General features: G+C 48.0%; 3 protein-coding genes across 5 annotated transcripts in view; 2 read left to right on the top strand and 1 right to left on the bottom strand.

Annotated features, from left to right (window-relative positions):
• The window catches only part of NGEF (neuronal guanine nucleotide exchange factor), a 106,603-nt gene extending 102,901 nt beyond the window's left edge, over positions 1 to 3,702 (bottom strand). Inside the window, exon 1 of the mRNA XM_075132266.1 lies at positions 3,607 to 3,702. The gene's annotated coding sequence lies outside the window, so the exon portion shown is untranslated. The remainder of the gene's footprint in view (positions 1 to 3,606) is intronic.
• Positions 3,703 to 10,981: 7,279 nt separating this feature from the next.
• Positions 10,982 to 20,054, top strand: NEU2 (neuraminidase 2). 2 transcript variants are annotated; one of them, XM_048864109.2, is made up of 4 exons: positions 10,982 to 11,038; positions 13,955 to 14,085; positions 15,640 to 15,844; positions 17,327 to 20,054. In XM_048864109.2, exons 3-4 carry the CDS (start codon positions 15,644 to 15,646, stop codon positions 18,269 to 18,271), a joined length of 1,146 nt encoding a protein of 381 aa, XP_048720066.1. In that variant the 5' UTR covers positions 10,982 to 11,038; positions 13,955 to 14,085; positions 15,640 to 15,643; the 3' UTR covers positions 18,272 to 20,054. The 2 variants fall into 2 exon arrangements, with proteins under 2 accessions (XP_048720066.1, XP_074988366.1); XM_075132265.1 differs by lacking the exon at positions 10,982 to 11,038 and adding an exon at positions 11,135 to 11,365.
• Positions 15,790 to 27,087, top strand: part of INPP5D (inositol polyphosphate-5-phosphatase D) — a 91,451-nt gene continuing 80,153 nt past the window's right edge. Inside the window, exon 1 of one of the 2 annotated variants that reach the window (XM_075132262.1) lies at positions 15,790 to 15,844. The gene's annotated coding sequence lies outside the window, so the exon portion shown is untranslated. Of the gene's footprint in view, positions 15,845 to 25,823; positions 25,842 to 27,087 lie in introns of those variants that run through there. The other variant, XM_075132263.1, reaches the window with a different exon arrangement.

The following is a 27,087-nucleotide window of genomic DNA, read 5'->3' as shown; positions in this document are numbered from 1 at the left end:
GGTGTGGTCTGAGGTTGTCCCTTCTGGTATTCGCTCCAACTGCAACCAGTTTTTTTCTTTTCTGCCACCTCTACCCATTTGGCTCCAATCTCCCCCACCTCAATTACAGTTTTGGGCTTCCCATCTAGGAAGAATCTTTCTATTTCCTCAGGAACACCCTTTAAGAACGGCTCCATTTGCATTAGGAAGGGCAAATCTTTTGGAGATTTAATACTTGCTCCTGATATCCAGGCATCCCAATGTTTTACAATGTGATAGGCATGTCGGGTAAATGACACGTCTGGTTTTCACCTTAGGGCTCTGAACTGCCAACGGGAATGCTTGGGTGTTAGCCCCATTCTGACTCTCACCTTGGTTTTAAACAGTTCATACTTGTTCATGTGTTCCTTAGGCATTTCAGCCACCACCTCAGCTAAGGGTCCATTGAGCTGCGGCCTCAGCTCTACCATGTATTGGTCTGTAGAGATGCTGTACCCAAGGCAGACCCTTTTGAAGTTTTCTAAGAAGGCCTCAGTATCATCGCCTGCCTTGTAGGTGGGGAACTTCCTGGGATGTGAAGTAGTACCTGGAGAAGGATTGCTATTTTGCTGAGCCTTTGCCTTCTCCATCTCCAGTGTATGCTTCATTTTTTTTCCCCCTTGCCTCCATAGCTCTCCTGTGGGCAGCCTCTTTGGCTGTTTCTGTTTTGGGCTCTGTCATGTTTGCCTCTCTGTTTTTAACTAACTTTACACCCGAGAGTTAGAAATAAAACAAACAAAAAACTTGGCTTGTAAAATTTTGCTGTGCTGTAATCAGATACTTATGTTCTCTGATAGTGATGGTCAGCCTACAGATGGTCAGCCTACAGAAAAATCCTTAAAAAAATATAAGCAAAAAAACACCTAACACCTTTGTCTCCAGGCAAATAGACAAAAAACCCCTCTAGTTGCTCTTAGGTAAAAAACAAAAACAAAAAACAAAAAACTTCTTCAGGTGTGTGAAGACTTGCGAAGTTCCCTGCAGGAGGTTAACTACCCTGCCTTTATGTAGAGAAAACTCTAGCTCACAAAAGACAATTTCCTTTTGTCTCTGCTCTGGCCCCCAAGCAGAGACAAAAAACCCTTTAACTGCTTTCAGCTGAAAACCTGCTTTCCAGCAGCCCAAAGGAAAAAAAATTCCCTTTTTAAAATCTATGCTTCCTGTTCAAAAAATCTCAAATTGATCTCAAAATGATTTCAGGTTAATCCCACCACTCTGCCACCATGTCAAGGTTCCTTCCCCACTCTGAACTCTAGGGTACAGATGTGGGGACCTGCCTGAAAACCCCCTAAGCTTATTTTTACCAGCTTAGGTTAAAACTTCCCCAAGGTACAAACTATTTTACCTTGGACTTTATTGCTGCCACCACCAAGCATCTAACAAATACATAACAGAGAAAGAGCCCGCTTGGAAACGTCTTTCCCCCCAAAATCCTCCCCAAACCCTACACCCCCTTTCCTGGGGAAGGCTTGATAAAAATCCTCACCAATTTGCATAGGTGAATACAGACCCAAACCCTTGGATCTTAAGAACAATGAAAAAGCAATCAGGTTCTTAAACGAAGAATTTTAATAGAAGAAAAAGTAAAAGAATCACCTCTGTAAAATCAGGATGGTAAATACCTTACAGGGTAATCAGATACAAAACATAGAGAATCCCTCTAGGCAAAACCTTAAGTTACAAAAAGACACAAAAACAGAAACATACATTCCATTCAGCACAGCTTATTTTATCAGCCATTTAAACAAAACAGAATCTAACGCATATCTAGCTAGATTACTTACTAAGTTCTAAGACTACATTCCTTTTCTGTTCCCAGCAAGAACAACACACAGACAGAGAGAACCTTTGTTTCTCCCCCCTCCAGCTTTTAAAGTATATTGTCTCCTCATTGATCATTTTGGTCAGGTGCCAGCGAGGTTATCCTAGCTTCTTAACCCTTTACAGGTGAAAGGGTTTTTCCTCTGGCCAGGAGGGATTTTAAAGGTGTTTACCCTTCCCTTTATGTTTATGACATGGCTTCTGTCAATTTTCATTACTTCAGGCCTCAGAGGGCCGTTGCCCTGTGAAAGGATTAGAGTCACTCCGAAGTCTGAAAATATTGCTGCTAGGCACTACCGTAATACACACAATGGGTAACAACTGCTTGTAGAAATTTTTGAATAAGTAATTTCAAAATGTAAATTTTCAGTACAGAACTGCTGGAGCCGAGTAATTCTGTGAAAGTTAATGGAGGTTGTATAGCTAATCCCTTCACCAGCACTGAAAATGTCCCCCTAACCATGGCAGCGGATAGCAATATGTACTCTGTGTATCTCTGGGCAGGACTTTTCTGCTCACTGACTGTATTGTTCTGCATATGCTCCTATATTTACATTCAGTTTAACTGGACTTATCAATACTTCTCAGTCTGGAGAAAATCAGAACTGACTTGAACCTTCACCCATCTCTCAAAGTGAACCTGGCCTTTTTGCAGGTTCAAAAGTGTTAGGCTCCTGTAATTTTTTAATCTTTTTTTTAAATTTTAGTGCAATTTCCTGCTTTTAGCCAGGACTGGACGAGACAGTCGAGGAGATAATATATCATAGCGCCTCTGACACAGCTGAGCCCATCAATAGCTTGAAATCTCAGGAAAAAGCTTGTTCTTATGGGATTTTGAGCTCCTGTGGACTTTGCATTTTAAACAAAACAGACAAACAAAACTTTTCACTGATGGGAAAGAGTAGATTAAATCAGAGGTTCTCAAACTGTGGGTTGGGACACCAAAGTGGGTCATGACCCAGTTTTAATGGGGTCACCAGGGCTCGTATTAGACTTGCTGGGGCCAAAGCCCAAGCCCACAGGTTTCAGCCCTGGGCAGTGGGGCTTAGGCTTCAGCTTCAGCCCTAGGCGGCAGGGCTCAGGTTACAGGCCCCCCTGCCTGGGGCTGAAGCCCCTGGGCTTCAACATTGGTCCTCCCGCCTGGAGTGGTGGGGCTCAGGCTTTGGTGCCCCCCTCCTGGGGTCATGAAGTAATTTTTGTTGTCAGAAGGGGGTTGCGGTGCAATGATGTTTGAGAACTGCTGGATTACTGTATTGTGTGCTGAGCAATTTCACAAGGATTTGGCTGCTGAACTATTGGCAGTCTAATGGGAAAGCTTGTTCTGGTGATAATAGAAGGAAAATAGTTTTTTAGCAAGAGATTGCAGATGAATAGCTGTCAGGAACAAAATCACAGCCTGTGTCATGGGCCTGGAAGAAGAGATGTCAATTGGGTGGGTGGTGCCTGGAATGTTTGCTGCTTATATCTTTACATTTTCTCTTCTAAATTGTTAATGCCTGTTTTGTGCAAAGGGCCCCACAGCAGAGTAAGTCATGCCCTGTGTGACCTGTTTGTGACTGCTGTGCTGTGCTGTGCCAATTGTGTGTTTCCTTCCTCTCTGTCCACTATCATTCCAACAGTATAAGCTACACACAATGGCACCCTGCCTGTGCCAGTTGGGACTCCTCATTTATGTCCTTGTTTGTTGGCTGAAATTCCTTCCTCACAATTGTGCTCCGTCAACATCATCAATCAACACCCCTCCTCCCACAATAGAATTTCACTCACCTGCTAATGAGAATCTGTCATGGCTGGTCCATTGTCTCCATGTGGTCATTTACCATCCATTTACTAGTGGACGTTTATCCACTGACTCTGTACTATATTCCCAAAATTTTTTAAAGGGACTTACGGCAAAGATCTGATTCTTGGAGTGGAAAATCCCTGCTGGCAATATCTATGACCTTCAGCCCCAGCGCTTTCTGTAACCAATCACAGCATGTTGGAAAGCAAAAGTTTTCCCTAGGACTTTGTTTGCTTTAGTTTCTAGAGTCACTGCAAACATAATTTAAAGCAACAGTTCTCCCTTTATTCAGATAAGTCAGTGCAAACACACTTCAAACGTCCTTCATGCTGTCTGGGTTGAAGGTTTAACTACAATGCATGTGTAACATGCCCAATAGAAACCTTTAATGGTGGAGTGAGGATCTACAAATTTGGACGATGTGCGAGAACTCCAAACTCAAATGAGTGGAAATAATACATCTGGTAGGGAAAACTGGCTTAGTCACTCCTATTGCTTTTCTAATGGCTGTAAATAATACAATGTGATTGCTAAATTTTATGTAAGCAGAGTCAGGATGAGCTCCACCCTGACATCTGGTAGTGAGTTGTGACAAGTTGTGGAAAAGAACTTCAGGGGCTGATCTCATTTGCATCGGCACACCCACCCCACCTAGCATGAGCCCATAGCTGCCCAAATGGTCACTTTGGCTGCTGTGGGATCCCCAGTTTTTCGGTTATTGGGGCAGGAAGAATAAATTGTTATTATCCTGATTATGTGAATCAAGGACAGTGGAACTGTACTTCGCCTTTTGTTATGATGGAGGGACTCGCCATCAACTAAATAGCATTTGCTAGGCAAGGGACATGGGTTCTAAAACTCAGTGAGTTGAGAGAGGCTGGGGATAGATATTAATACCTGGTGGTATGGGCCCTCCTGGTGAGGGCCTTACATGTTAATTGCACTTCCTTCTCTCTCCACTGAAATATCAGAGTTAATTTTGATTCTATTAGGAGTCTAGTTACAGACTGCTGAGCTCAATTCACTTTGGGCCAATGGTGTACCAGCACTGAGGCTCCCCTCCTACAAGCTGAAATCACAAAAGAGCTGAGCTTACTAAGAGCTGAAATCACTGAGTATTGTGTTGGGGGGGCTGAAGATATGTTGCGGAGCAGTTTGCGGGACAGCTGGTGGAGCAGTTTGTGGAGTGGCTCATGGGGGCGGCTGGCAGGGCAGAGTGATTTGTGGGATGGCTGGCGGAGCGGAGCCCCATGGAGAGGTGGAGTAATCTGTTTTGGACCACAGAAGGTGCCCCTTAACACTTGCGCCCCCCCCCCCATCTCCACCCAGGTTGGGAGGTAAAACTCTGCAGATAAACTTTCAAACTCTGGCGCTGCACTGACCAGGGACAGAGACTTTTGGGTTGTTGGACTTTTGGGACTTTGAGTGACTTTGGGTTGCTGGACTCAAGAACCAAAGCGAAAGGGCACACCCCAATTTGCTTGGGGTGGGTTTTTTGCTCATGGGTTGTGTTATGAATCCTGTTAGTGGTGTTTCCCCAACATAATGCCACATTGTTTCTCTCTGTTATTAAAAGGCTTTTGCTACACTCAGACTCTGTGCTTGTGAGATGGGAAGTATTGCCTCTTGGAGGCGCCCAGCTGCGCTCAGTGTGTGTGTTTTCACACCCCTGAGCGAGAAAGTTGCAGCGCTGTAAATTGCCAGTGTAGACAAGCCCTTAGTATTATCTCTCTAGACCAGTGTTGCTCAATCTTTTTGATACCAGGGACTGGCTTGCTGCCTTCCTAAACTCAGGGAGATCTCAGGGGCTGGAGGCGGTCCTCGGACCAATCGTTGAGAAACCCTGATCTAGACCATCCGTGGCAAATGTTTGACTGACTTGTTCTTAAAAACCTCCAATGACAGAGATTCCACAACCCTCTAGGTAATTTGTTCCAGTGTTTAACTACCCTTACAATTAGGTGTCAGAGTAGCAGCTGTGTTAGTCTGTATTCACAAAAAGAAAAGGAGTACTTGTGGCACCTTAGAGACTAACCAATGTTTTCCTCAAGTCTAACCTAAGTCTCCCTTCCTGCAATTTGAGCCCATGACTTCTTGCCCTGTACAACTATATTATAAATGTTCGTTGGTCATAAAATTATCCGATCTCTTTTAAGATCTGGCTCCCCTGTATTCTGGAATCTGGTCTCCTGCCTCACAGACTTCCGCAAGTTTAAGGCAATGGACCATACGCTCAGTTGGTGTCAATGGGTGTTGCTTCTCTGAAGCGATCGGAACTGTGCCGATGTACTTAAACTGAGGATCCAGCCCTGAGGGTGCAATGCAATCAGCAGTCTGTTCCATGATTGGTTTCAGAGTAGCAACCGTGTTAGTCTGAATTCGCAAAAAGAAAAGGAGTACTTGTGGCTCCTTAGAGACTCACAAAAGCTTATGCTCAAATAAATTGGTTAGTCTCTAAGGTGCCACAAGTACTCCTTTTCTTGTTCCATGATTGTTAATCCAGGCTGAGATTTAGATGGATCTTGTGTGGAGATTGTGGGCAGTGCAAGCTGGGTTTCGGGGTCTGTGAGGTAGTGTTTGTGAGTGTCCAGCAGTTCCAATGAAGACTCAACTGGAATCATGATTCATCTACAGCATGAGACACACCACAGCATGAAGCTGGATAGTCTTTTATTTCTTTTAAACCCACTTGCCATTAGCTGCATTCAACGTCTCCTTGCTGTAGTAGTATGGAGCAGTGTAAAGATGATCTGGTTTTGTTGTACCCTTCAGGATCTAAAAATCTCTCAGTTGACTCCTTTATGATTCTTCCCTTTATAAGACTAAATAAATCCTGAGTTTACAATTTCTCCTTGTATGCAAACCACATTATATCTCTAGCCAGCTTCCTTGGCCTTCTCTGGGCCTTGCCAATCTCACCATTTTTTAAATATATAATTACTTTCCCCTCAGATCAATGCAGTGTTAAGGAAAAGTTAGCACATGTGACTCCATTTTGGTTTGGGGCCCACCATTGTTTAAATGCCAGCACATCATACACCAGGAGGAGTGATCCTTAGATACTGAATCCTTGTGAAAATCCTCCTCCTTGTCTCCAGCCTGCCTTGACTCCCAGTATCTGGTTTTTGTCAGTTTCTAACTCCCTGTCTCTTGGCCTTGATGTGAGGCCTCCCATTCTGATAATAAAAGTTACTGATGCATGGCTTTAGGACCGTGCTGTGTAATTAACATACTGGTATAGCACGAGGAATGCACCAAGCAGGGATAGGTGGTAGATAAGACAAGGGTTTGTTTATTGGCTAAGGTTTCCGATGCACGAGGGCAACATGCTTTGCTAAAAAGTATATAACCTTTGCATAATTTGTATTCAGGGTCCCCCCCCGGCTAGCAGGGGGGCACCACGCTCGAGCGTAATAAACTTAGTGTCTTTTGGGAACTCTGCAGTTGTGGACTTTGTTTCTGTGCCTCAGCCTAGATTCAAACTGTGCGTGTCCTACCAGGTGTAATTCGCAGCAGTTGTGTGCGTGTCCTACCAGGTGTAATTCGCAGCAGTTGTGTGCGTGTCCTACCAGGTGTAATTCGTAACAACAGCAAAATGAATACATGGTGCAATGTATAATACAAAATGTTAGCGGTACATATAAGGGATTCCATGAACATAGCTAGCCAGAGCAGGAAGCCTGAGAGCTCTATCCGTAGGAAGGAGCACTGTGACCATGGGAACAATTGCCTAAGATATGAGTGAAAATAATTAAGAAAGAAATGAACTCCCTCTCTGAACTGCCAAAAGCCCCTCTTGCCTCAAAGGGCCTGGAGGAGCAAGTAATCTTGTGACAGTAGGATCCATGCAAATCCAGGCTACATTGTTGACCCTTGGCCTGAGTGATTAGGCACTATCTGGGGCTTTGCCAGGCTATCTCTGTTAGGAGGAGAAATTGATGATAGTCAGGTATTTCTGTTGTGCAACACTGTTTTATTTACAAAACATGTAAACAAAGTGCTGTTTCCCTGGACACGGTAGGAACAAACAGAAGGTAGTTTCATTGTTCAGAAAGGAAAGTTTCTCTTTTTCAGCCAGTCCTGTGCCCCAGGCAGGGCCAATGCAAGGATATTTTGCACCCTAGGCGAAACTTCCACCTTGCGCCCTCCCCCCCCCCCCACCTCCTTGACTCACACACAATTGACACAAAGTATTAGCGAAATGATGCAGCAGCAATTGCCAGAGTCTTAGATCTGAAATAACTCAACAAAAATAGTTAGCCTCAGGCGACAACTTCCGAAAACTAGTAAACTTACCCATTCTGACAGGCTGTTTATCATGCTAACGGCTGCATGCGACAAGAAAAATGGTGTCATTGCCACTGTCTACCGTAGTGAAGCAGTACACTTGTCCCATCTCCCCCATGCCCCCGACACACTCCCCGGAACACAGCCCTCCCCAGAGCCCCCCGGCACACAACCCCCCCCGCCTCCCCCCAGAGCCTGGTGAGGCACACAGCGTCCCCGCCACCTCCCCCCAAAACCTGGACCAGCGCATTCCACCTCGCTCCACAGCCCCCTCCCCGGCCGGCTTGGCCCACTGGTCCCCCACTTCCCCCCCCCAAAGCCTAGCCCAGCACACAAAGAGCGCCCCCAGCCAGGCACACAACCCACCCTTCACAGCATCCAGCCAGACACGCAGCCTCCCTTCAGCTCCCCTCCTTCTCCCCCCTGACACACAGCACCCCCCTAACCTTCTCCCGCCCGGCACACAGCACATGGCTGAGTCCTGCTCTCGTCTCCAGAGCGTGGCACGCAGCCCCCTCTAGCCCAGCTCGCTTGCGCCTCAGCCTGGCCGGCCCACGGGACCCTGGCCACTGCTCCAGAGCTTGGCATACAGCTTCTCCCCCACCCCCAGGCTGGCCAGCCATGTCATGCCGCCCCTCTCCCCAGAGCCTAGCACACAGGGTCCACCCCCTGAGCTCCTGTCACCAGCAGGCCCCTGCCTCCCCCTGACAGGGCAGAGCCCCCCAGGCAGCACATGGAGCCCTCTCCCCAGCAGCCCGAGGCTTGCCTCGCCCCCACAGCCCAGGCGCCCAGAGCTCTCTTCCTGCCGCCCGCCTCATCTCCTCGGGTCCGGGGGAGCCGGGGCTGGCACCGCCCGGCTGCCTCTGCCCGGCTGTCTCCCACCTGTGAGCTTGTCGCTGCTCATCCCTCCAGAGCCCTTTTTGGTGCCCCCAAATCTTGGAGCCCTAGGCGGCTGCCTAATTCGCCTAGTGGTTACACTGGCCCTGACCCCAAGGCACTCTGTCTCTTGGCTTTCTCCTAGGGCCACATTCACCACTTCACCTCTGGCTTCCTCTTGGCTTTCTGCTTAGACACACTGCAACCAGTCAATGCCTCAGTCCCTGTGTTTCCGCTCAGTCCCTAGGGAATCCCCCTGAACTATGATGATGGGCGATTACTCGTTACCGAGTGTGATCATCTTCCATGGGAGTTATGGGTCCTCAGGTGGCTAATAAGGCCAATCCTTGGTAAGGCAACTTCCATCTTTTCATGTACTGTGTATAGATACCTGCTACTGTATTTTCCACTCCATGCATCTGATGAAGTGGGTTTTAGCGCACAAAAGCTTATGCCTGAATAAATATGTTAGTCTCTAAAGTGCCACAAGGACTTCTCGTTGTTTTTACCTAGGTTTGTGATTGATTGCAGTCATTAACACCTTCCAACAAAACACTATATACTAAACTCCCTGCACTGGTGTTGCATTTCTATCAGTTGTCAAAGTCAGTGAATTCAGTTTTCAGCATTTTGCAAGGGGAATATAACTTGCATTGATAATTTTTAATTGAATAGATCTCAGTCCTTCCTTAAGTGTAGCCTTTCTTACAGTCCTATTAATCTCTTTCCACATGAACTCACCAATATTAACTTCTAAATTCCTTTTCCCAGTTTTCTTTTCCAAGTCGGGAGTCACTGCTATATCTTAAGAGGTAGCACCCAAAACTGAACACGGTATCCAAACGAGAGGGCTCCATTGTTCAAATACTGTCATTATATTATGTTCTGGATTATTTTTACATCCCCTTATTAATGCACCCACACATCCTATTTGCATTTTTTTTTATAACTTACCTTTTTTTTAAACAAATTCTCATTATAACAGTCAGATTTAAGAGCAAAGAAATAACAAGTGTAGAACAATAGATATAAAGGGCTTGGTTCTTCCTCTCGCTAATGCCATTGACTCTGTCTGAGTCACTCCTGATTTTCATTGGAGTGAGTGGAGCATTAGGGTCTACATTGAGAAACACGTTTTTCCATGGATACTGAAAAGCAGTTTAATAAATAATTGCAGTGTACAATGTGTTGTTTGGATAAACGGTTCCCACCCATCCACCCCCCCCCCCCCCGGAAAGGTAACTTCCTGGCAGAGAGATGATTTAGACTGTGGAATGGTCTCCCCAAGGGAGTGTTGGAATCCCCACTGCTGTAGATCTTTCTGTGGGCCAGACAAAGCAAGAGAAAATGCACTGTAGGGAACAATTCTGCAGGGGCAGGGAGATGGGATTGGATCTCTTTGCATCTCTCGCTCCGATCGATGTGGATATACCTTTCTTCCCATACCAAGCACTCTTGGGGTTCCATTAAGGTGCAAGAGTCCACTCTGATGCAGCTAGTGGCTGGATTAGGGCCACAGTCTTTACTTACAGTAGTGATTAGGGTGACCAGATGCCCCGATTTTATAGGGACAGTCCCGGTATTTGGGGCTTTTTCTTACATAGGCTCCTATTACCCCCCACCCCCTGTCCCGATTTTTCACACTTGCTATCTGGTCACCCTAGTAGTGATCCCCAACCTTTTCCACCCTGGGACCTCCTCTCATGTATAAGCATGCACTCCCTGACATCTGGTTGCAACCCCTCTCTGGGCTGAGAACCCATGACTTGTATGATACTCAGGCAAACCAATCCCAGGGCTCAAGAACACTTTGAAATGAACTGCTATCTAAGAGACTGAATAAACATTAGAAAGGGACAACAGGACCATGAAGAAAAACATCCCATCTGACTTTTTAGCCATTAACTAGAACAGAGCCATCCTACTCTCCCCCCACCCCCACCACCTTACTTCTATTGAATAGCTCTGACTCTCATGAGTAGCTTAACTGCTATTGCTAGAAAGTTAAATGTCTTTCTTCTGAACTGATCCAGTTCAGATGGAATGTTTTCTTGTACGGGAAAGTGGTTCAGATTTAACTCTGGATTTGGGTCACTTATCCACACTAACTGCCAATTTCTCTTTCTCTCAAAGGATCCTGCCTGGTCTAGTATGCTAGTATGTAGGGAGACGTCTAGTGGTGAGCCTTCGCTGTACATAACCAGTTCACTGTGTGTTTTCCCCCCTCTGTGCAGCTTCCAGGAGACGCTGTGGGTGAGGTGTTTCTTTTAATCTGTATGCTTCTTACCTGTTTTTCATAAGGGTGAGCATTGTGATGAGCGAGGAAGTGCATGAAGTGTTTGTGGGATCTCTTAGGAATGTCGTTTGAGCTGCACCCCACCAAAGGTACAGCAGGGAAAGTGTTGATTTGTCTGTGTAAGTGTAAATGCCTCTGCAGTGCTGGGTGGGCCTTATCCTATAGACTACAGGACCTGCCTCCCACAGGACAGTGACTTGAAAAGAAGACCTTGATTGTTTCGGAAAGGACATGCTAGGGCAGGTTGGACCCCTGGCAAACATGGTATTAAGTTTTTACTGCAGGTACGTCTTTCAATTTACAACCTCGCTAGAAGTCTCAGGACCAGTTCAACAGTGGGTCAAATTAGGCGCTTTCCCCTTTTCTAACTCAGAATGCTTTTAATAATCTTGGGATTGTATTGTGTGACATGTCTCACAAACAGTTCCCCTTTGCTCTGACTTTGAATGGGATACACTGGGCAAAAGTGCTGTCCTGGAAAGAATTACCGGCTGCCTGGCTCTTTAAGAAATCTCACGACCTAATCCGGGTTTAGCCCAGACTCTGTTCCAGGTGGCACACAAATTCTCTTGTTTTGTGAGATTTCTCTGATGGTGTGACACAGCAGAAAGAGACTAATGTCAGACAGGAAGTACTCCCTAGTCCAATATTGAGCTAGAAAGGAGGCTGACTGGATTTCTGTGCTCATCTTGAATGGACGCTAGGTACAGCTCCCGAAGGAAAAGACTCTGAAAAAGAGTTCTATGCTCATCTGCAACAGATTCTGGCTCCTATATGTTTTGGGTTTTTTCAATACTGAATAACAAACATACTTGCTTTCTGGAGCTGTATCTGAAATCCCTTCGGGAACGGATATTTTCCAGGGCAAAGCAGCAGATCCTTCTCATGAGGACAGAGAGGGCACAATTCCCTCTGCATGTTGCCTCCCAGTTAAAGCAAGCTGGCATTTTAACTTAGGCCCAGATTTACATTTAGTAGGAACAAGCTTTTACAGAAGCTGAGGCCAGTGGTGCAGTGTTTGCATTGTTGTTTTAAAGTGTCCTCCAAGAGAGCTGTGTTCCAGCCCACCACCATTCCCCTGCTGTCAGATGGGCTGGCTCTACCCTATAGGCAGGCCACAGGGGCTGTCGAAGGGGGCAGAGAGAAGGAGGCAGCAAGGGCCCCTTTCTGACGTACAAATTAAGCTCATTCTGAAGCTTGAATGCAGCATTGGTCCGGTCTCTGTGTTAATCCATTTTGCTCTCTGGATGTGCTGGATACAATTGCTTTGTCCTGGATCTCAGGGTATTTCAGGCAGTTGTCAAAATTCTGCGTAGCATCTTTCACACGCTGCCTCTGCTTTGAGCCCTCTCCCACTTCCTATTAGCCTGTGCCTCACTTTCTCTCATCTCCTCTTTCCCTTCTTTTTGCCCCTCCCTACCTACTTTTTGCCCCTCCTCAGCTCTGAGAGCTACCTCTAGTGGCCAAAAGAGAAAGTGCAGGTGCAATCCTTCCTCCCTGCTGCTCTGTAGGTGACAGAGTAACACCAGGGACTAATGTGTGACCATCAGCAGGTGTGTCCATCCTCAGACAGAACCAGCACAGCATGTTGTACAGCTTGAATTCTGCCAACGCCAGGAAAAGGACTTTCACACCTTCCATGTAATCTCTTGTTGGGATTTTGTGTGTTTTATTTCTCCTCCTTTTCGCAGGAGGATGCATTTCCCCCAGTTTCCCTCCTACTGCAGTGCCAATGCTGTTCCCTTTAAGAGGGTGTGACTTCAGTGTCAGAAATTCTGGCATGAAACAGAACAAACCCTGTATTAAAAATCTTTACTGTAAAGAGCATAAAGCTTATTAAGAGAACCTAGCGGCTGCTACTTTGCCAGGCAGTGCCACAGAACAGGATTAGAGGAATCGCCCTCTGAAGTTCGGTGAAGTAGAAAGGCTGAAAGCTGTTTACAGATAAATTTCAGGGTAAACTGCAATGTGTCTGTAGTCTCTGATATAAACTGTCATCCTCTTTCTTTCCCTCTCATGCTGTCCAGGGGCCCTAGACTTGCGGCCACTACTGCAGCAATCCTCAACCTTTTCCACCCAGTGACCTCCTCTTACGTCCTGGGACAGCCCCTCCTGTTTGGCAAATGTGGGAAGTGCAGGGGGACTGTGACCCTCTGACACCTGATTGTGACACTGAGGTTGAGAACCCCTGCGCTGCTGCACGTGGAGGGCACTGAGCGCAGAGGGTCTAGGTACATGTGCAATGAAGACGGGAGAACAGCGACTCAGCCGCTTTCCTCTGCCTTTAACCCAAGGGAAGCCCCTCCGTTCCACCTAACAGAACATAGGGAGCCCTTTGGAGCGGAGCTCTACTGTGCAGAAGAGGTACACCGCTGTTTGGGCTCCCCAAATTCCAGCCCTTCTGTGCAGTGGAGTTGTAACAGTTCTGCTGCATATGGGTCCCCTGCACTTCAGAAGTGTGGAACAGGATTTGCCTCTCTGGAATAGACTTCTCTCTTCACTGTCATTGGTCTGGATTGACTGTGATTCTGTGGCTTGCAAGGTAGCTCTGCAAAAGGCACAACTGGTCTTAGATAAATACAATACAGTCCAAACAATTTCTGCCTAGCAGTGCTTGTTCAAAATTCTCAGTGTTTTCAGGGTGTGAAAATACACACATATTCTTTGTTTATATCTCCTGTAGCACTGTGGCTCACGATCAGCACTTCCCCTTCAAGTGATGATAAAATGGGCCTATGTAGTGCAAAGTGGGGGATAAAGCTTACTGAGTAAATACACTTGGTGCGTTATTGATAGTCTCACCACTGTAACAACGGTCAGTAAAAGCTGCCCAGTTAGACAAGCTGCTAAATGCATCTTCTTTTCTCTTGTAGAGCAGAAAAACTCAGACTGCTCCAGATTACTCTCCTGGTGGACGAAGTTCTCTCTCTGGTTCTGCAGCCTCATCAGAGAACTCCATTGTACCTACACAAACTACCAGAAGAGCAAGATCTCCTCAGAAGGGGTATGGGTCCTGCATGGGAATAGTAGCACCAGTAGCCCTTTCAAAGATGTGTGTATGAGTGGATATGATGCTCCCTCATTGAGAGTGTTGCAAGAACCCACTCAAGTAGGAGGCACTTTGAATCCCTTCCTCAGTGTACTGTCTCCTGCTTTCTGCCACTCCGCCCACACACTGCTTCAGAGCCCATGGGCCTGGTTCTCCTCTATGCAGAATTAACTCCGCTGAAGTCAGTGGATTTGCACCAAGGCAGGGCAAGGGGGAGAAGAATCAGGGATGTTCATTTTGTTGCAAGGTTACATGGAGCAGAGCTGCACAAAACCGGCCCATAGACCCTACAGAGGCTGAACTCCGAGCTTGTGATGCACAACCATCTTCCCCTGCATCCCTTTTTGTTCTCTTCTCTTGCCAGCCCTCCCATCAAATAAGTGATACAATACCTCTGCTGCCCTGCCCCATCATGGCATTGTCAAGTGCAGAGTCATGGCGACAAACCCATTATTTACTATTCTGATCATTCACTTGTTGCTTGCATTAGTCGAGTGTCCTTTGCTTTTTCTGGCTAGGCCCCTACTATGGCCAGAAAACCGCATGACCCATTGTTCCACAACAGTGACTCCACAGACCTATCACTCAGGGGGTTTTGTTTTCAAATTAAATTCAGTAAAGTCTCCCAGGTCCCTGAGTCTTGGCTCATATGTTCCGGAGAGCACTGATTGGTTTTCCACATCCCTGGTCTTCTACATCCCTATTAGAAACATGAAGATCCTGCTCCCAAGTGATCCCCACCCTCTAGTTCTCCAGCAGCAGCTCCTGCACCTCGCACTCCTAAGTCCTGGGATGCAGCTAGCTGACCCTCTTGCTAACAAGCACTGAATGGGATGTCCTTTGGAACCCAGCAGTATTGCTTTTCAGTCTGCTGTTGAATAACACTAAGTACCCACTTCCCGTATAGTACTCTCACCCCCTGCCAGCCTCACGTGATACAAGACTGGTACCAGGGTCAGTCTGGGTTGCAGTCAGCTTTGTAGGGTTCAAAGAGCTCATGTTTGGGGAGGGGCTGTCTTTGGCTTCTGGGACATATCGAGGTGCTGTCTGGAAAAGAACCGACCCTGTTTCTATGTTGGCTTTTGGAAACATAGTGAAAAACCACAATAACTCTTTGGGGAAAATATTGTAATGTTTCATTCCCACCAGTCCTCTAATTTGAACAAAGGCAGCCTTTGAATTTCATTAACTAAAAGGGTTTGTTTTTATTTTCTGGGCACATTTTAATTAATTTATTTAATGTGCTTATTTTATTCCATTCTATTAAAATCAGCCAGGCCCTGGGCTGAGCCTGCACTGTACTGTCAGTGGCGTGGCTAGGATTATATGAAGTGGTTTGTACAGAGAGCCAGGTGAAAGAGAAAAAGCCAAATAGGGTTGCAGAAAGTGCATTTCATGGGTCCTCTGTCTGCCAGGGGAGAGGGCTGGACTGGCAAGCCGACACTGTCTGTCTCTCATGCTGTGTGATAGGTAGATCAAACCATGACACGTTTCTCCCCGTTCCCACAGCCTGATGGCTTCACTTCCTGTCCTACAAGAAGAGACGTTGTTCCGAAAGGGATTCTGGAGCTATCGAATCCCAGCCCTGCTCTATGTGCCGCAGTCCTGCACCATCCTGGCATTCGCCGAGGAGCGGGAGGATGAGGTGGATGAACACGCCAAGCTGATAGCAATGCGCAGAGGCACATACGATGGGACTACCCACTGTGTTCAGGTAATGCACATTTCATTAAAGCTGATTTGGCTTTGGTTCACTTACTCGGGGGGCAGTACACTGGGTGTGGGGCCAGGACAGGGAACCAGAGAAATGAGGGTGTAATAGGCTTGCTGGTGCACCTTGGGATATCCACTGTGGTTCAGGGAGCCAGCTAGAGAGAGACAGGAACAGAGGGGCTGCTGGAGTGGATCCAGAGACACAAGACAGAGAGAGGCGGGCTGGGGGGTAAGCCTGGTGGGAGGTGGTGAAAACAGGAGGCAAATAACTTTTCATTCTGGTAAAACAAATATCTAGCTTACAAATAGTCAAAAATCGCTACACCGCACAAAAGTGTGTATGGGATGTGCATATGGGAACTGGTTCATGTGTGTAGCCCATCAAAGTGAATTGGCTAACTTAATAATTCACCTGTTAATGACAGCTAGGCTGGTGGCAAGCTGGGGGCAGTTGATGCTCGATCCATTTGTAATAACTTCTAACAGCTGCAAATATATTAAAATACAGTATCTGTGGGATTATATCCCTCTCCTCTGGTCCTTCAGATGTGGCTTGTTGTCTTAGATCAGTGGTCTTCAACCTTTCTTCATTTGCGGACCCTTAAAAAATTTCAAATGGAGGTGCAGCCCTTTTGGAAATCTTACCCATAGGCTGCGGACCCACAGGGGTTCACAGACCAGAGGTTGAAATCCACTGTCTTAGATTGTAAGCTCTTCAGGACCAAGACCCTGTCTCTGCCTATCACTAGTGGGGTCTCAGAGCACTACAGTGATATATATATTCAGTAATAATGACACATGTAACCCCACAATAATTCAGTTAGATAGAGTTCAGCTGGTCAGAAAGAGATTTGGTGATTTCTGTCTGCATGCTGAGGTTTATTAAAATAAAAATATACAAACCCCACAAAGGAAAATATTGGTTAAATATGCCAGGTAAAGACACAGGCTAAAAATGATCAATCAATGGCTGTACTTGGGAATCATCTTCTAGTTGCAGTGCAACTAGTACAAAGACTAGATGACCCTTGCGGTCCCTTCTAGCCCTGTGATTCTATGGCCATGCTGTGTGCTATTAAATATAAACAAAAGACCGAGAGAATTGGGACTTGTGGGATCTGTACCCCAGCTCTGCTTCTGACTTGCTGTGTCTCTTCAGGCAAGTCGCTAAGTCAAAGTTTTCAAACATGGATGACAAAAGCTAGGTACATGACTCCATATTCAGGCATCTCAATGACTTCAGTGCGATCTCTAGGTGCTTGGCACCTGTGAAAACCAGTCTCGTTATTTAGCTTTCTGAATAACACAGCAGGTCAGTGGCAGCGCTGGGGCATAAACCATTGACTTCCAGTTTCTTGCTCTAACCACTAGATTTTCTTCTTCCACCTCTTGTTTCCTGCCTGTATCTTTTATACAAGGATCCTTCCTCTGTAACACTGATTTATTTTTTCCCCTTGTCCCCCTTTGCACTCCCACATGGCAGTGGAATAAAATGGAGACCATTGTCAATGCGCAGCTGGAGGGCCACCGTTCCATGAACCCATGTCCTGTGTACGATGAAGTCACTGGGAACCTCATTCTGTTCTTTATAGCTGTCCCAGGAAAGGTCTCTGAAAACTACCAGATCAAGACAAAGACCAACTTGGTCCATCTGTGCCAGGTCACCAGCACTGATAATGGATGCTCCTGGAGCCCCGCGAAGGATCTCACTGAGACTGTCATTGGCACAGCACACAAGGACTGGGCCACCTTTGCAGTGGGACCAGGCCATGGTTTACAGTTGCTCAATGAGGCTCGGAGTCTCGTGATTCCTGCCTACGCCTATCGGATACTTGACCCTGGGAAAAAACCCACCCCACATGCCTTCTGCTTTGTTAGTTCTGACCACGGGAAGACCTGGGCAATGGGGAACTTTGTGGCAAAGGAGAGTGCTCTGGAGTGCCAGGTAGCTGAAGTGCACAGCCAAGGAGAGAGGGTGCTGTACTGCAATGCTAGAAGCAGCCAGGGAGCCAGAGTCCAGGCTGTGAGCTACAACCATGGGATGGGTTTTGATGGTGGTCAGCAGATTGAGAAGCTGGTAGAACCTCCCCATGGCTGCCATGGGAGTGTTACTGGCTTCCCAAGTCCTGCTAACATGAAGTCAGAGTGTCAGGACAGCTGGGTGCTCTACTCTCACCCCACAGACCCAGCTGGGCGGAGAAATTTAGGAGTGTACCTCAACAAGTGTCCCTTAGATCCCGCATGCTGGACAAGACCCACTCTCATCTTCAAGGGCTTGTGTGCTTATTCAGATCTGCAGCACATGGGGCAAGGCCCTGATGGCTTCCCACTGTTTTGCTGCCTGTTTGAGTTTGGCACCAGCTCGCAATACAAAGAGATTGTCTTCCTTATGTTCACTTTGAAACAAGCCTTTCCATCCGAGTGCTGAGCCACAGTGGACAGGTGCATTCAGTGTCTGCCTGAGAATCACCTTAGCTGACACTTCACTGCCATGTCTCACCTGTCAGCAAATGGCTTTTATCGCCTGCCTTTGTCCTGGCTGCGAAGCCATATGAAATGGATTGCTTTTCTTTTGCTGTTTCCTCCTCCACCCCTTCCCGCCTGGCTGCCTTTTTCAGCACCAAATAGCAAGAATGAATGTGATTTTCATATAGTGCCATTCAGACTCACCAACGCAGCCAGTATGTGGGCAGATGTGGTGTCCGTTACCTGCCCAACATTATTTAATAGACTGCCCGGGATGCTCCTTTGAAAATGGACATCATTGGTATCCCCTGTGCTTTGCAATAATGTCATCCCTACCTTTACCCCTTATTCCTCCCCTACCCCGTCTCTCCTGAAATCCTTCTCTGGGCCATCAGCACATTGTGTTCTGAAAACCGCACCTCCCTGCTCTCTCAGCTTCTGGGGAGCCAGGATGCTGTGGCCGGATTGTTCTCTTTCTCATATCATACTATGCCATCCTCTGTCTTTTTCCCTGGCTTCCTACCCATTTCTGGATCATAGAATCATAGACTGGAAGGGACCTCGAAAGGTTATCTAGTCCAGTCCCCTGCACTCAAGGCAGGACTAAGTATTATCTAGGCCATCCCTGACCAGTGTTTATCCAACCTGCTCTTAAAAATCTCCAATGATAGAGATTGCACAACCTCCCTAGACAATTTATTTCAGGGCTTAACCACCCTGACAGTTAGGAAGTTTTTCCTAATGTCCAACCTAAACTGCCGTTGCTGCAATTTAAGCCCATTGTTTCTTCTCCTATTCTCAGACGTTAAGGAGAACAATTTTTCTCCCTTCTCCTTGTAACAGCCTTTTATATACTTGAAAACTGTTATCATGTCCCCCCACAGTCTTCTCTCCTCCAGACTAAACAAACCCAATTTTTTAAATCTTCTCTGATATGTCATGTTTTCTAGACCTTTAATAATTCTTTTTGCTCTTCTCTGGACTTTCTCCAATTTGTCCACATCTTTCCTAAAATGTGGCGCCCCGAACTGGACACAAGACTCCAGCTGAGGCCTAATCAGTGCGGAGTAGAGCAGAAGTATTACTTCTCGTGTCTTGCTTACAGCACTCCTGGATCCAGTTCAGGATTGCTCTCCTGGAATTCAAGACCTTCCCTGGACGCACTCCAGTCTAGTTAATATCTACCACTCATGCGCCTCCAATCCCAGCCTCTTCTCCTAGGTAGCTCTTTCTCTTGCACTGCCCCATGCAGCTGGATTTCTCACCGCCAAGAAAGCCTCAGTCACTCCCTCTCTTGAAATCTTACGTGGTCCAGCCGGTTCCCTTTCAAACACGGGGGTAGCTCCAGTAGATCACTTGCAGGAAGAAGACCAGATCTTAAGAAGGGGGAGGGGGGAATTTGGCCTGCATCAGAACTACAGGGTTAGGCCCAATAAGTATGGCCACTAATGGTAATTTCAAGTTTACTATGTTGAGAGGGATGAAGTGAGCTGTAGCTCACGAAAGCTTATGCTCAAATAAATTTGTTAGTCTCTAAGGTGCCACAAGTACTCCTTTTCTTTTTGCAAATACAGACTAACACGGCTGTTACTCTGAAACCTATGTTGAGAGGGGAGATGCATGAATGTCCTATTAACCAAGGAGTGGGCCGTGAACCATCGGAGTTGTAATGTTTTCTGAGAATTCTAAATAAAACAGGCTGGAGATTGCTCTTATAATCTCTGGCAAGTCCAGGTGGCTAGAAAGCATGATTATCCTTATTATACAGCATTTTCTGTGTACATGGCCCTGTAAAAGAGGTGCAGTGTGTCAAACCGCGAATGGGTCCCTGCCCCAATTGGCTCACAAGAACACAGTGTAATACAAGCAAACACAGGCATGAGCATATTCTTGCCAGAAGGATTTATGGAGTAGATGGATCTTCAGGAGTTGTTTTTTGAAGGAAGCCGCCTGGCCAATGGTGAGTCATAGGGTTAGAAGGGACCCGCAAGGGTCATGTACTCTAACCCCCAAGGGAGTAAGAGGTTCTGGTAGATATGTGGTGTGGCGTGAAGGGAGGTACAAAGTTGGTTGGGGGGGGCGGTTTATGACCAACTTATTGAATGTTTATTTCATTACAGCACTGTGGCCAATGGTAAACTACAATGAAAAACTGCTCACAAGTTCAAAAACCAAATGATGCAGCACATCCACACACTGGTGCCAGGGGTCTTTGGCTACCAAGCGTGAAAACACATTTGTACACCTTCCCATAATATATATTTACATAAATATGTATTTTGATTAAAATTCCAGGCAGACAATTTAAAAAAATTATTGATGAGGATGAGCCTCAGCAATCCAATAATTGCCCAGTGGAGAAAAAACACATTTGAACTACTGCATCTCTATTCTAGAGTAAAAATGAAATGCTTCCCAAAGTTTGTGATCCTCTATTGAGCATGAAATTCCAACAGTATTTCTTCCAGGTGGGTGGCAAAGGGAGTGACCAGAAATGAATCAACAGCAAACACCAGGGAAGGGAGGGTAGAGGTGTAGGCTGGGGTGGAAGTATGGAGAGCTATGGAAGTTTGACCCAGTTCTCTGGACCCAGTTCTTCTGTTCCTGCAGAAAGATGCAGTCCAAGGTATTTGCAGTATAACAGACTGGGTGTGTGTGTGTGCCCGCACAATGGCTCCAAGGGAAACATATTTATTTGCTTTATTAGTGAGGTAAAGTATTTGCTTTTTGCAGGGCCTTTCCATGCCAGTTAGAGCAGTGACCCATGTAGGACTGTGTCAGGTTGACACTACCATTGCCTGTTGGAGTTTCTGCATGCTTGAGTGCCCTCTTGCTTGCTTCTTATTGTGTTCCTGGCTTTTGAAAGGGAGATGGTGAGCCTGCAGCAGCTGGAGGCCCACAAAAGCATTCTTGCGTGAGAGATCTGGGTGGCTGTTTTAAAAAAAAATACTTCCAGATCTCACTTAATTTCCCTTACTCCACTAGTTCCGCCTGAAGGCACCTGTAGTAGACAGGTCCGGCCCACCCTCGGCACAGACTGGGGAACAAAGTATGATAGGAACTATGGAATCTCATGGCCAGCTCAAAGAAATCTGTAATTTCCCACTCCACTCCCCTCCCCAAGCTGCAGACTAACTAACAGGCTGGGCTGGAGTAGCTACAAAGTGAGAAGCAATCGGTGGCTGATAAAAGAATGTCACTTGGCAGGTTTGTTTTCAGATCTAGGCCAGAGGCCAAAGTGCCCCCTTGTGGCCAACAGCATATTACTATTGCCTGACCAGCTTCTGGCTATTTTAAGCAAAGTGCTCTGGTTTGGAATCTGCCCTTAGGTTTAACCTCTCTTGTCATTAACATTAGGAAATGCTTTCTGTTCCGTGATACCTGGGAGCCTCTCTGGGCTCTTCTCATCTGTCCACGCTCAGCAGTAGCCATTGAGAGCAGGTGAGAGGACCTTGTTGACAAACCATGCAGTGTGATGTTGTGTGTTCTCATGGGGTGACTGACTGCTGGGTGCTTTGAGCCATAATGCAAATAGCACTGATCCAGTGCACTGGTGCTTTCACAATTGCAGGTGCTGGCACACACTGTACTACTTTGGCCGTTGGGTTTTGTGTGTGCGTCCTGCGTGGTGTTATATGCAGGAGGACAGACTAGCTGATCTGGTCGTGCTTTCTGGCCTTAACTCTATGGCTGAAAACCCAGTTCATGTAATATGTGCATCCTACCACCTCTGATAGACCAGGTGGAATAACATCCCCACACTGTGGAAAAAATGTTTGGGCTTTGTCCATAGGCAGCTAAGACTTCAAATGTGATTGTCCAACACCGCAATGTGTCCCAGTTCTTTGGCTGTGGCATCATTCTCTCAATTATAATGAAATATGGCTGCTGCTGTGGTTGTCCAAAGGGTTACTTTCCAGGCTGCTGCTTCTGCTTTGGATTCTTGTGCCCGGCTTTCCCGTTTTTATTCTCTTGTTTTACAATGGGCACCAATCCAGACGTGTGCCACTTTGCTGGGATTATGATATCACAGTATCTTCTGAGTAGAAGAAGAAAACAGTGCAGGTACCTGTCCTGGTGGTGGGCCCTGCGGTTTTAATGTCGCCTTCCATGTAGTGATACCCATCATAGAGACTGCAGGGTGCAACAAGATCACTGTGCTTTCCCCCCAGTGGTATATATGCCAGTTCTCGGCAAGACAACTTCCAAAATCTCCTCTTCCCGTGGAAGAGCTAATCAGATCTCCTGAACAGCTCTTCTCCAACACAAACACACACAAGGAAAGTTCACTGCTGCAGGAGTTACGATAAGTGAGGCTAGAGAGCAGACTACTGTCTCTGGGTAGGGTAGTATGATTCACACTCCATTCTTTGGGAATCAGGCATCCGACTCCAGGGGGTCCACACACACTAACCACATGGCAATCCCACTGTAGTCTTTTCCCACTGTGATAGGACTCACCCACCAGCAGCATAAGAACTAGGCCCCATCGTCTTTTGAAACAATGTCCTCCACATGCCACTTGAGACCATGTTGTAGTTTATGGTCTTACAGTGGGATTAATCTTTTAACAACATAGGAACTGGACTGAGCGCTATTTTGGGGCAGTGGAATCTGCATGGTATCCCTCCAGGATGCCACCTGCCTTTTTTTTTTCTGAGGTCCACCTCAAACACATGTGGCATACCCCAGCTTCTCTGCATATTTGCGCTTGGTTGTTCTGCACAACTGGGCACAGTGGCGCCTTCAGCCAGATGCATGGTACATGCCATTGGCAGGGGTGCCAGTTAAGGGGCAGGGCCACCAGTGTGGAGGAAGGGGGAGTTTGCCCCAAGCCTCCCATCTGAGAGGACCCCCAAACTGAGTGGTGTTGTGACCTGGTGTGCTGGTTGGCAATGCCAGTCACTGAAATGAATGGGGCCTAGCTGCTCCTCCATCATGACATTTGAAGTTAAAGTGAGAGTGGTTCCACTGTGAGTACCATGTAAAACCTCTCTGGGGCACCCCTTGCTGGAATTAGCATATCTGAAGGAAGACACAGCTCAGAGTCTTCCAAAAGCTGACACCTCGCTGAGGTACTTGCAGGAGTATTTTCAGCCACAGATAAACATTAAAGAGACTAATTAGTCTTGTGACCGAATCAGCTGGGCTCGTGCCTTTTCAGGGGTGCACCATGGTGCTCAGAATTTAAAGCCTCTTATTACCTGGCACGAACTTCCAGTAAGTCAGCAGAACCTGTACTATAAGACAGCAAGGCTAATCTTGTTCACCAGCAACACTCACTCTGGGTCTGCTTGTAAGGTTACTGTATGGAACGCTCCTCCCTGCTGTGTTGAGCAGTGGTTTACCATGGCCTTGACATTTGGAGCTGTGCTGCTTCCTGCTGCAGCCACCATGCAGCAGTGGCGGCGTGTCAGCCTAGGCGAATGAGACACGCCCAACCAGCACCTTCAGCAGCAAACTCCCCAACGCTGCGTTTATTGTGTCTATACGCTGATGTTTAAGGACGGTTAAGCATGTACATGTTAGATAAGGGACGTAAGTCCACAAGCAGGGGCTTGTGATTTAATTTAAATGTCGTGCTACTCGCTCTCTCCCCGTCCCCGCAGTGAAACGCAATGCCAGAAAAGGTAGGGGCTCTGGGTGAAGCTCAAATAATGGTATAGGCAAGAGTGCCTCAGGAAGCTGCCTTGTTGCCATGGTGACAAACCACACCTAGGAGTCTCTTTATGAGAGCATGTGGCAACCAGGGGCTTGGTGAGGCCCTGGCAGGATTGCAGCAGTTAAGGCCAGTTCTGACAGCAGGGCTGCTGGGGGCCCCCCTCCCAGCACTGACAGGGCTCCACAGCTGAGGGGCCCAAGACACAAGGGCGCAAGGTGTTGGGGAGGTTGCCGTCCTCCTGGCCCAGTGGACTGCAAGGAGGACAAGCTGCGCGGGAGGCCACTCTGAGGCTGAACCGTTCCTGCCCAGGGACGGCTCCCACGTTCCTGGCTGGGGAGGGAGGGAGCAGTGCCATGACAGCGGAGCTTCAGAGGGCTTCCTGCAGACGCAAGGAGCGGCGGGGGGGGGGGGGGGGGGGGGCTGTAGTCCTGGCAGGGCAGAGCAGAGACACGCCCCAGCCAGGAGTGCCGGGAGGAGGACATATATTGGAATTCGTGAGACTTTGTGGTATGTGCCTCACCTACCAAAAGTCATCAGCCACCACTGCAATGCAGGGAAGCTACAGCAGCGGCCGCCATGGCCGGTCCTGAGAAGCTGACCCAGCTTGTGGCTAGCAGGCTGCTGCTATGTGTAGGACTGTGCAATTGATTGTAACGTCCCCTTTTCACACCCACGCACTTCATGCCAGGCAGAACAGTGCTGTGCCAGCCCACCTGAACACATTGAGCTCACAACCACTGTACAGTACCTGAGGTCACACACAGCCCACCCACGTGCCTCACAAACATTGGTGATAGTGCCTGGGACAAGGTCTTTCGTATGGCACCCGCTGAAGCAGTGCAGTCTACAGTAGTTACTCCTCAGGATGGACAGGAAACCACAAGCATTGCAGCCACGCCAGTTCAGCTATTCTCCTACCTCCTTCCCACAACATAGGGCCTTGTGTATGGAAATAACTCGGAAGTCCTGAGCTCAACAGCAGCGCTGGACCATACGGAGGCTCCAAATGCGCTGGTGCAACCAGAGCTGTCAGGAACACGGGGCCAGATTCTGGGCCAAGCCCCCTTAATTTCCCTCCCCCAAAAACAATGACCAGTCCAGTGCAATTCCAGCTTGCTCTGTTACATCCTGCTGCCCTTGTCCTAAGGGTCTGTTCTGGCAGCTGGGGATCGCTGGAGCTCAGTGACTCCCCAACCATGTCCCTTGTAACATAGCCACCTCACTTCCCCCATCCCTGGGAGGGGGGCTGGGTAGAGCTGACACTGGCTCTGCACCGCATGGGGACTCCCCAGGCAAGCAGAATCCGGAGCAGGCAGTTAAGCTGGCTCTCCAACCGCTTTGAGTTGGGGCCAAAGTGTGCATGTGCCAGAATGGTTCTGTCAAAAGCAGCTAGTTGTAAGTACGGGTCAGACAACCAAACATGTCACACAGTCAGTGTCCCTGCAATGTCCCTGTTTGCTTGCTGTAGACACACCCTCGGTTGTCATGTTCACTGCCTTGGAGACTAGCACTGAGCATGCCATGAAGTGAGCACAGGGCTGGGACAGGAACCTAAAGAAGCCATGTATAGACAAAGAAAGGGGAAGTGAAAGCACCAGCCTCCCTCTCCCTTTGCAGACTGGCCAAGTGTTTCTGTCCCATCCCACCTTGGGCTTTCGGGGTCTGACTTACCTTTGAGAGCGACTAACGCTGTGTCACAGAGGGAGATGTGCAGTTGTTGTCACCAGATCCCAGGACAAAGTTTGCCTGTAAGACTGACTTGTTTCCATGCAGGCTGGGCATAGTTTACAAGGCTCCTTCAAGTGCCATATGACACCCTGCTAGATTTTCAGGTCAGATTGTATTGAAGATTAAAGCAGCAATACAGCAGGTAAGAAAGGAGCGCTCTGGGGACAGCAAGCCCAATGCTAATAATCCTGTTTTTGTTTAGTCTCCTAAGGGGCCTTTGGTGGGTAAGAGGGGAAATAATAATCTCTAGCTCTTACACAGCACTTGTCATCAGTAGCTCTCAAAGTGCTTCACAGCCTTCAATGTATTTACCCTCCCATCACTCTGTAAGGCCAGCCAGTGCTATTATCCCCATTGTACACAGGGGGAACTGTGTTACAGAGAGATTAAGGTCTGTCTATACCGGGGTGGGCAAACTTTTTGGCCTGAGGGCCGCATCTGGGTATGGAAATTGTATGGTGGGCCATGAATGCTCACGAAATTGGGGTTGGGATGCAAGAGGGGGTGAGGGCTCTGACTGGGGGTGTGGGATCTGGGGTGGGGCCAGAAATGAGGAGTTCAGAGTGTGAGAGGAGGTTCCGGGCTGGGGTAGGCGGTTGGGGTGCAGGGGGTGGGGGGGTGGCAAGGGCTCCAGCTGGAGGTGAGGGCTCGGGATGAGGGATTTGTGGTGTAGGAGGGTGCTCCAGGCTGCGACCAAGGGGTTCGGCGGGTGGGAGGGGGATCAGGGCAGGGGAAGGGGGTTGGGGCACGGGGGAAAAAGGGCTCTGGCTGGGGGGGTGGGCTCTGGGGTGGGACCAGATATGAGGATTTCAGGGTGCAGGAGGGGGCTCCAGGCTCGGGCAGGGGTGCAGGCGGCGCTTACCTCAAGCAGCTCCTGGAAGCAGCAGCATGTCCCTTCTCCAGCTCCTATGCAGAGGTGTTGCCAGGTGGATCTGCGCACTGTCCCGTCCTAGTTGCAGCCCCTGCAGCTCCCATTAGCCACAGTTCCCGGCCAACGAGAGCTGTGGGGGTGGCGCTTGGGGTGGGGGCAGCGTGCAGAGCCCCCTGGCTGCCCGTAAATGTAGGAGCCGGAGGAGGGACATGCTGCTGCTTCCGGGAGCCTCAGCGTGCACACACAGAGCAGCCTCCGACCCCGCTCCCTGGCTGGAGCATGGGAGCAGAGCAAGCCCCAGACCCCACTCCCCAGCGTGAGCTCGAGGGCTGGATTAAACTGGCTGGAAGGTCATATGTGGCACTCGGACCATGGTTTGCCCACTCCTGGTCTATACTATAGCTGCTCTAGGTCTGCTGCTGTAGTATAGATGCTTCCTCCTTCAACGGACAGGCATTTTCCATAGAAGTAAGGCAGTCCACCTCTCCAAGTGGCGGTCGCTAGGTTGGCAGAGGAA

The sequence above is a fragment of the Caretta caretta genome, chromosome 9 (assembly GCF_965140235.1).
Source record: "Caretta caretta isolate rCarCar2 chromosome 9, rCarCar1.hap1, whole genome shotgun sequence".
NCBI lineage: Eukaryota > Metazoa > Chordata > Testudines > Cheloniidae > Caretta > Caretta caretta.
Note: the sequence above shows the minus strand (reverse complement) of the source record. Positions and strands in the feature narration are given on the sequence as shown.

Excerpts from the sequence above, each read along its gene's own strand:
- NEU2 (XM_048864109.2), top strand. The coding sequence starts at position 15,644 with ATGGCTTCACTTCCTGTCCTACAAGAAGAGACGTTGTTCCGAAAGGGA. Across the intron at positions 15,845-17,326 it reads GGACTACCCACTGTGTTCAG|TGGAATAAAATGGAGACCAT; the intron begins GTAATGCACATT and ends CCCACATGGCAG.